The sequence below is a fragment of the Vicia villosa genome, linkage group LG3 (assembly GCF_029867415.1).
Source record: "Vicia villosa cultivar HV-30 ecotype Madison, WI linkage group LG3, Vvil1.0, whole genome shotgun sequence".
NCBI classification, from domain to species: Eukaryota; Viridiplantae; Streptophyta; class Magnoliopsida; order Fabales; family Fabaceae; genus Vicia; species Vicia villosa.
Window position 1 is genome coordinate 110,250,555 of NC_081182.1, and position 10,181 is coordinate 110,260,735.

A 10,181-nucleotide genomic window follows, 5' to 3' on the forward strand; every position below is an offset into this window, starting at 1 on the left:
GATATCATGAATTATTATCATCAAAACTAAAGGCCATATACAGAACCAAATCTTGTTCTTATTGTGTCGACTTGAGAGCTTGTATATGTCGACACATGCAAATAGAGGCTACAAGCTTTATTATTGACCCACATGTTTCAAATCATACCACGTATGTGTCGATGAATAGACTTGTGTTTTATGTAAAAATCTATTTTTAATGCATTGAAACTCATTTTTAATGCATGATACCTTTTCCAAATATGTTATAAGTGCATTCTAAGATTTCTAATGTAAATGTGCACATAATGAGTCGGAGATATTATCCAATGTAAAAAAATGCTAAAAATTTCCTAGTTTTGACATCATGCAAAATATCTAACGGGCAAGTACACTCACATGTATATGACTCAACTTGGAGGGTTTGTTACTACAGGAAAAGAAAGCTTAATGTGTAAATTAAAGAAGTCAATATATACACTAAAACATACTTCTAGACAATTTTATCTTAAATTTAACAATACCATTTATCATATGGTTTTGTAAAGAACATTGTAGATCGATGTATCTATATGAAGTTTAGTGGGAGAAAATTCATAATTTTGTTCTTATATGTTGATTATATTTTACTTGTTGTAAATGATGTCTCTTTGTTACATAATGTAAAGAAGTTTTTCTCTAATAAGTTTGAAACAAAGATATCGGTGAGACATCATATGCGATAGAAACCGATATATTCTGTAAAATATTACAAAAATTGTTGGTATTATCTTAGAAAGGCTATATAAATAAAATATTATAGAGATTTAGAATGGATAAATGCTCTGCATGGATATTTATTATTCAAAAGGGGATAACTTTAGCCAAATGCAATGTCCCAAAAATGAATCAGAACCAAAAGAAATAGGGTGTATTCCATATGCATTAGTGGTTGAGAGATTGATGTATGCCCAAACATATATTTGGTCGGATATTAGCTTTTTTGTTGGTATGTTGGGCAGATATCAGAGTAATCCTAGATTGGATCACTGGAAAGCTGCAGAGAAGTTTCTTAGGTACTTACAAGTCACCAAAGATTACATTCTCACATATACAAGGTTGGATCACCTTGAAGTGGTTGGCTTCTCGGTCTCATACTTTGCGAGATGTGTGGACTTAAGAAAACCCACATTTGGTATGTTTTTCTTATGGATGGAGGAGCATTATCATGGAAGAATGGAAATAGTCTATAATTACTAATTTTTACTATGGAGGCGAAATTATGGTGTGCTATGAGGTCATAATTCAATCATTTAGTTGTGGAACTTCACCTTAAAGCTTGGTATTATCGACAGTATAGCTAGGTCGCTAAGAATTTATTGTGATAATTTTGAAGCTATCTTCTTCTCTAAGAATGATAAATATTCAAAAGGTGTCATTTGAACACATTAGTATAAATTTGATGATAGCGGATTCGTTAACTAAAAGGTTTTCGCCCAAGACAATTGCTGGCTAAGTAGAAAGACGGGGCATTATCTAAAAGTCTGTGTAACATTATAATATGATCGGTATATACATGTATAGTTTAGTGTGTGTTGTATGATACTTGTGAATTCAATTAAAGTTACGGTTCTGCTTAGTTTTGTTATCCACAATAAGCTGTATACATTTTGTTAATATGTGATGACAAAGGTCTCTTTGAGACATGAAAGACGCATGTTATTGTATGTCTTGAATTTATTTGAATTGGATTGATTTGTGATTAGGGGTGTAATCGGATCGGTTTGAATCGGTTTTTGGTTAAAAAAAGTATGAACCGATGATATCTCCATCGGTTTGGTTTTAAGTATTTTTCAAAAGTGGAACCAAACCAAAAGAACCGGTTTGATTCGTTTGATTTGGTTGATCGGATTACAATGTTTTTTTCAAACATGATATTCATAAGTTAATTCTTCACTATCGTGTTTTTCGGTGTATTTTTTGCTATAATTTTTTTAAATAATACATTTCATGTAATTTATCTCATGCTCTATTGTTTTAAACATATTACAAGTTGTTCTTAATCCATACGAAATAGTGACATAATTTCTATTGCATCATGAAATAAGTTCATTATCAAATATAAAATTGGCACTTGGCATCAAAAGTTTGAGAAGGGATTAGAAAGCTTAATAAATAAAACACAACAATAACAATAACAAATTTCAATACACATAAATTAATAAGTTTCACACCTCAAACACACATCAAAATTATTTTGTAACAAGACTAAAAGAAATTTTGTTGAAAAAGAAGAAACAAAAAAGGTGTAAAAAAATATGAAAATTAGCTAAGAAACTTGAACAAGGAGAAGGCAACCATAACATATTAAAATGAAGATAGAGAGCAAAAATGGCAACGGGAAAATGTAAACAAAAATGAATAATGGTTGAATCGATATAAAATTTGGGCTTAATAATGGGTAGAATAAAAGATTTAGAGCGTAATTATAGTCATTGGTTCGGTTCATCGATTTAACTGTTCCGAAAAATTAAAATCAAGAATCGAACCAAACCACATCGGTTTTCATTGATTTTGGAACCGAATCAGAAATAATCAGTTTTTTGGTTTGATTTGTATTGTCGGTTTAATTGTTTTTTCGGTCGCTTACACTCCTATTTGTGATACATAGAAGTAATCAAGTTGATGAATAACTTGTGATCGACATGATTCGATCATTTCAATTTAATTAAAGATAATAACTTGTAGGGATGGTAATGGGGCGGGTCGGGGATGGTTATTACCTCCCTCAAACCCAAATCCGAATCCCCAAACAATCTCTGTTCCCCGTCCCAAACCCAAACTGAGATGGAGAATTAAAACTCAAACCCGACCCAAACGGGTTCGGGTATCCCCGCCCCGCCACCATCCATTTAGTGAAATCAATTTTTTTTAATAGAAATACATATTTTTTCCAAAATTATATTACTTTATAAATAATAAAACGAAACAATTTCAAAAAAAATTATACATACAATTCAAATATTTTAAATAATAAATACAAATCAAAATATCAAAACTTTAGCCACGTATTTAATATTCTAAATTATCAAAAATATATAATAATATATACATTGAAATAAGCGGGAATGGGTTCGGGGTGGGTACTAATGTCCCCATTACTCGATCCCTCCCCATATTTTATAATCGAGAAAAACTTAAACTCGAACCCAAACTCAGTCAAAATGGATTTTTCTCATCAATTTAGAGGCGAGTTCGGATGGGTATCCGCGGATATGATCATGCCTAATAACTTAATAGTTTATATGAGTTGTGTACAATTAAGGTATAAAATTGAAATATCAAGTTGATACGAGACTATTGAATTAATTTATTAGTCATTAAATATGATTTTGTTAATAATTATTTGACTTAAATAAGAGATGGCCTAATGTGATGGTGTTTGGAGTTAATGCTAATTAAGTTTAGTTTTATTTTAAAATTTTAAATAAAATTCAAATCTCTCTTTTCTGACGGTTGAAAATAAAGTAACTATAAAATAGAAATATTTATCTTTATTTGAGAGTTTAAAGGAAAATAGAGAAGTGGGTTTTGAAAAAAAAAAGAAGGACTGAATGAAAAGAATTAAATGATTTAGATAGATAGTTTTTCAAGATTTGTTTTAAGGCATAATGCAAAACCACTAATTTTTAAAAATTAAAACAAAATTGTATTGATAAAGAAGTTTGAAGGATTTTTTGAGGGTTTATATTTAATTTTCAATTATAATTTATATTGTTTTATTATTATGAAAATTAAAAATATATAAATAATATTCATTTATTTTTTTATACAAATATTTTTATTTTTCTTCAAATTCTTTCCTTCAAAACTCTCTCTTTCTTTTCTCTAGTCTTAAAAAAATATATCATTCTTATTTTTTTTTTCATATTTTCTCACAAACAAATAAAAGATAGGAACTTCATCATCAAATTTACATCTAAGAAAAAAAAGAAAATTCAAATTCTGAACACAAGAAAAAAAATTAAAATTATAGATCTAGGGAAACAAATGGACATGTCCATCCCGTTTAGTGAAGGATGCGAGCCTAAAACTTAGGTCCACCTAACAAAAAAGTGAGGGTGGGGCGGAGAAAACTCGCGGGTACTACACCTTTTAAATCTAAAAATATAAAACTTCTGTAAATGACCATGCCCGCAAAAACCCGCAAAAAAAACAGAACGGACACATTAAAGGATCAGGGCCTAAATTTTTTACCCACCTTGCACAGACCAGGTCTGTTTTACCACCCGTTGACCCAGATATAATTTATCACTTTCATAAACACAAAAATTACAATATGAAGATTTAAATTCAATTTTACTAACATAAATTAGAAACAGATCCTCTGCATTCGGCAACTTCACGCATCACACATTTGAATTTTCTTTACCATTCGATTTTGATCAGACGATTTAAAATTAAAACAAATCAGCTGTTTTTTTATAATTTAAAATATCATGTTTAAATTTTAACTCTCTGATCATGATCTAACGGTTACCAATGCTTCAAATGTGTGAATGCCTTGAAACTGAATGCAGGGAAGCATCATCCCATAAATTATCTCCTATTTAATTAAAATATAGTAGTACCATACATTTTGATGCTGTAACCGCGTTCTACTGTACCATACTCCGAGTGAATCCAAATCCCCAAAAAATCTAGCAATACTCTGTAAGTTTGTACGAACCGTACCTATAAAAAGAATCTAAAACAAGAGGTTAATTAAGATTTACAAAAACAGAAAATTACTATTAATTTAACAGAATACAAGACTTTCCTTGTTGGCGTCCGTCCATATAAAACTACTTCACATACACTTCAAAGTGGACCAAACCAAAACCAAAACAACCTTTGTGTTTTACCATCTGCTCCCAAGTTTTTCTCCAACCTCATAACATGACCTCCTTATCCTATATTCACCTTCAATTCAACTTCTTCTAAGCTGGTTTCAGATCAGATTTTCATTTTTGGTATTCTTCTTAAGGTGAGAGAGTCTCTTAAATCCTTAAACTGTTTTCACTTTCCTTATTTGTTTTTTTTTTTTACTATGAAAGTGTTTTTTTTTTTCATGTTGATGATGATTATGATGCATGTTGTTTCAATTATCATAAAAAATTTAATTTTTTTTTTAAACATTTTTGGTTTGTTTTTGCTGAGTTTGGGAATTTGGATTTGTGTTAAAATTGATAGTAAAGGCTTTTTTCATGTTTTTGATATAATTTTCATTCCTTTTCTGGTTTATGTTTATTGACTTTTTTTGTTTTCTGGATTTGCTTTTCAATTTGTTTGGGTTAGGGTTTGTGGATTTCATTTCTATGATTTGGGTTTTGAAAAAATTTCATCTTTTTAAGTTAATTGAGTTGAATTTATGCATGTAAAGTGATGTGAGATAATAAAAAAGTGAGAGAATTGTAAGTTGTAACTTTGGAGGGTTGGTGTAGTGTTAATTGGAATAGCATATTTATGATTCTGGGAAATATAGCATCTACCACACTTATTAAAGTCATAATTTTTTAGATTCTGATTAATTTCTAAAGCTTATTAAAACCACTAAAAATGATTTTTGTTTTCAAAAAAAGTGATTTCTATGAAAAAAATAGTATCAGTTATCTTTTCAGATATTGTATTTGTCTAACTTTTTTCTTTCCTCGTGCAGAATAGCTCGGTTATTCGGTACACTTCTATTGCCAAAAAAGTTTGAATTCATTTGTGAACGACGAGGTTTGTGCAAGAAAATCAGTCCATAGTGCTCGAGTGTATTGAAGAGTTTAATACTTCTCAATGCAAACATCACAGAAACACGAAATTTCTTACGGCTCTGACACGTTCTACGTTGAGCCTGTGCAGAATATCGAGTCATATAGCTTACCCTCAGGGGAGAATCTTGACAACTATTCTTCCTCAGATAATAGCAGCCAAGCATTCTATCTTTCTCATCAGGCTCTAGAACCGTATAGCGGACATGAATCTGCTTCAACGAGTAATAACAGTTTCCCTTACCAAAATTCTCCGACCACTCTCGGTTTCTCTCAGAACAATAGTCCTGTGTCCAAGCTAGAGTCAAATTCGCGCGTGTTAATCCAACAAAACTCTCTTGAATTTGTTAATAGTTCCCCTGAGGACGACAATTCTTACTTGACACAACATGATTTTGATGACCTCAGCCATAAGATACAAGAGCTCGAATCTGTTATGCTCGGACCGAACGCGGATATGCTAGATATGTATGATACTGAAATTCAAGGGGAGTCTGGTTTGTTCTCGTTAGAAGCGGAAAACTGGAAGAGAAATGTTGAGATGGTGTCGAGAGGGGACGTGAAAGAAATGCTTTATACTTGTGCAAAAGCGGTAGCTGTGAATGATGTGGACACAATTGAATGGATGGTTACTGAGTTACGCAAAATCGTATCCATTTCAGGAAGTCCAATCCAGCGATTGGGGGCGTACATGTTGGAGGCTCTTGTTTCCAAAATGGCTTCTTCCGGAAGTACGATCTACAATTCGTTGAAATGTAGCAAGCCTACTGGTAATGAACTACTTTCCTACATGCATGTACTTTATGAAATATGTCCGTATTTTAAGTTCGGGTATATGTCGGCAAATGGAGCGATTGCTGAAGCTATGAAGGATGAAAATGAAATACACATAATTGATTTTCAAATTGCACAAGGAACTCAATGGGTGAGTCTAATTCAGGCTCTTGCTCGCCGGCCTGAAGGACCGCCGAAAATCAGAATAACAGGTGTTGATGACTCGTTTTCCGCTTATGCCCGCGGCGGGGGCGTTGATATAGTGGGGGAAAGGTTATCAACACTTGCACAGTCCTGTCATGTTCCTTTCGAGTTCCATGCTGTTAGAGTTTCTGCTTCTGAGGTCCAACTCGAAGACTTTGAACTTCGACCGTACGAAGCCGTGGCGGTGAATTTCGCCATTATGCTACACCACGTGCCAGACGAAACCGTGAACAGTCATAATCACCGCGACAGGCTGTTGCATTTGGCTAAGTATTTTTCTCCCAAGGTGGTGACTCTAGTCGAGCAAGAATTCAACACCAACAACGCCCCATTCCTACCGCGTTTCCTCGAGACAATGAACTACTACTCAGCCGTCTACGAATCAATCGACGTCGTTCTTCCAAGGGATCACAAAGAGAGGATTAACGTCGAACAGCACTGTTTGGCTCGAGAAGTTGTCAACTTAGTAGCCTGCGAAGGAGAAGAAAGAGTCGAACGTCACGAGCTTCTAACAAAGTGGCAAACACGTTTCACAATGGCTGGATTCACGCCTTATCCGTTGAGCTCGTTCATCAATTCTTCGATCAAGAATCTTCTCGATAGCTACCGCGGACATTACACTCTTGAAGAGAGAGATGGTGCACTGTATCTTGGTTGGATGAATCAACCTCTTATTGCTTCTTGTGCTTGGAGATGAAGAATCATATGACGGTTCAGTTTTGTTAATGCAGGTTTTTATGTTATAGGCTATGCTATGTATCATCCTCATATATAGATTTTCTCTTTTTTGTTATAGTAAAATAACTGTGTTGTATTAGAGGATCCTAAAACTTTGTCACAAATAGTAGTAACAGCATAATGGATTATATAGTTATATATGTTGAACTTGTGTATCCTATGTGTTTTATAGAACATATGTTTCTCAATAGATATTAAAAATAAAGATAGTGAGAATTTTAACCTAGAAATTATCGACAAATTTTAGCGACTTAGTTATATTTTGGGTTAATAGTAATTCACCTCCCTGAAATGTTAGCGAATTTTGCTTTTCCCCCTCTCTACTTTTTTATTGGTCAAGGTTTGGAATCCTTTATTAGTCAACAGCATTAACTGTTAGAAATCATACAATGTGATAGAGCAAGCTATTCATTAATATCATGTGGTAAATCATAAATGCTTCGAATTGAGCATGTGTTACACGAATAGATACAATGTGTTTGTTTTTATTTCTTTTTAATTATATTTGTAAAATAATTGATTCATTTATGAAAATATTATTGCAAGAAGAGTGTGCATAACCATTCCTTGGATCACAGTTTTGACAACAAGCAATCTTCCAGGAATGGACAAAAGGGAAGCTTTTCATATGGTAAGTTTGAGTTTGATCTTATCTGCAATGTCTTGAAAGTGAATGGATTTAGGTTTGTCTTTAAAGATAGAAGCGCCAGGATAGAGGAATGGCATGTGATGTGACCTATGCAGAATCTCATCTTGCTTGCAATCATATAGTCCATATGAGTGGTCATTGATCCTTGATCCAGCATATATGGCTAATTTTGTGGTATTGATATGTTGACTTGAGAGCAAAAAGCATATCTGTTAAAGAGCTTTGAAATGACGTCAATATGGACCATGTTACCTTTAGAGAAAACCATTAAATCATCGGCATGGTTAAAGAAAACCATTATATCATCAACATAGTTAGAGAAAACCATTATTTCATCAGCATAGTGTGTGAAAGAATGTTATGATTCCTGGTGACCTTAATCAATTGGATCTCTTGAGAAGAAGCAATATTTGAGAGGCCCATACTTAACACTTCCTTGGCCAGGCCAAAAAGCAAGGGAATTTCTTAACCCACCCTATGCTTTTCTTACGTATGTGAATTTTTAAAAATGTTCATATGAATTTTTAAGACTGAAGAACGTTTACACGCAGAAACAAACCAGAAATGCACTTACGGGATAGAATCGGAGATGCATCTACGGTTTGTATTGGAACTTAAACGTGTGCTGCCTCTTTTCCTCCCACAATTTTAGAAATATATTCAAAACACAAAACACACTCAAACCCTCTCAACCTCCATTGTGTCAAAATCATCCCATTTTGAAAAAAGTTCATCAAGCATCAAACAAAGTTCAGTGTTCAACCAGATTGAAGCAAGAAAAATGATCACTTATAAGTTGTTTTTGAGCTTTTTAGAGTTAATGTAATTTCACCTACAAATTGTGTTTTAGGGTCTAAAATTCAAGTTTTTATAGTATTTGCAAGCTTAGGAGTCATAATAGACGTTTTAGAAATGTTGCTTTTACGATCAATGACTGTTTTTTTGAGGTCTTGGTGGGGGAGCTTCGCCATTGACGAAGCTGTAAAGTTGCAGGTCGTATTGGAGATGCATTTCCGATTTTGTTCAACGTTTCATCAAAAACCGGAAATGTATCTCCGGTTTTATCTTGTTTGCACTTTTTAATTAGTTTTGAGTCTGATTCTTATTATTGACGTTTGTTTCGTTATTCTACAGGAGTAATGACTAATGAGAGAGCTTCTAGACTAGACATGGCAGGCTTGTACAACACGCTTCTTACGTAGGGAAAAGAGTCAGGCATCCCAAGCTCTTGCATCTGGACAGGCTGTGCCGGATGCATCTACATCCTAGGATGATCCTATTTCTATGCCCACTACATCTTCCTCCCATAGAAGGAAAGGTTTTCCAGTTCAGTCCCCGCCTCCGTCCTCACGTAGATGCACGTCGTCGTCTATTGTGTTTGAGAAATGTTGATTGGTAATTTCGAGTTAGGTCAAAAGTGAGTAAGAGTATTATAGGGCTTTGGGCCTCAATTGGACAAGTTTAGACAAAAGCCCAAATTGTCTTAAGGACAGAAGGGTCGAAACGAATTGTGTTCGTTGATGGATTTAAATTTGAAGTCATTTGGATACAATACGTCGAAGAATTGACGCCTGCGAACAAGGAAGAATTTGAATTCGAATTGAAGTGTTTTATCTGTAGAGACGCGTGGAGGCCTATTATTCAAAAGAATCGTGCAAACATCGAACGTAGCATATTTCTGGAGAAAGACCGTTAGGGTCGAGTTAATATAAATAGGAGTCTTAATGTTAGGATTCAGTGTGTTCATTTTGTACAAATTACTCAATATATTCAAAATACCAGTGTTAGAGAAAAGAGTTGTAGAGAATGTACGTATAAGAAACACCATTGTTGTCTTTTTTAAGTTATTTATTTTATCAATACAAAGTCTTTTACATACTATTTACATTTTTTTTATTTCCCAGTTGAACCCTTTATCATTTTCAGTCATTTATTTTCAATAGTCGAATTGTATTACTTTACATTCTTGTCATTTATTGTATTAAAAAAAATTAGTGTATTCAATATATATATGGATTGTACTCAAAATCTGTTGCAACTGGTTAATTTGTAACTTATAA

The 10,181-nt window shown here is 33.3% G+C and overlaps 1 protein-coding gene across 1 annotated transcript; it reads left to right on the top strand.

Annotated features, from left to right (window-relative positions):
- Positions 1-4,758: 4,758 nt before the first annotated feature.
- LOC131662311 (scarecrow-like protein 21) lies at positions 4,759-7,619 on the top strand. The gene is made up of 2 exons (XM_058932074.1): positions 4,759-4,984; positions 5,657-7,619. The coding sequence occupies exon 2, from the start codon at positions 5,782-5,784 to the stop codon at positions 7,429-7,431; it is 1,650 nt and encodes a 549-aa protein (XP_058788057.1). The 5' UTR covers positions 4,759-4,984; positions 5,657-5,781; the 3' UTR covers positions 7,432-7,619.
- The last annotated feature ends 2,562 nt before the right edge of the window (positions 7,620-10,181 follow it).

What these genes read in the sequence shown, in the direction of transcription:
- LOC131662311 (XM_058932074.1), top strand. Translation starts at nt 5,782, where the DNA reads ATGCAAACATCACAGAAACACGAAATTTCTTACGGCTCTGACACGTTC.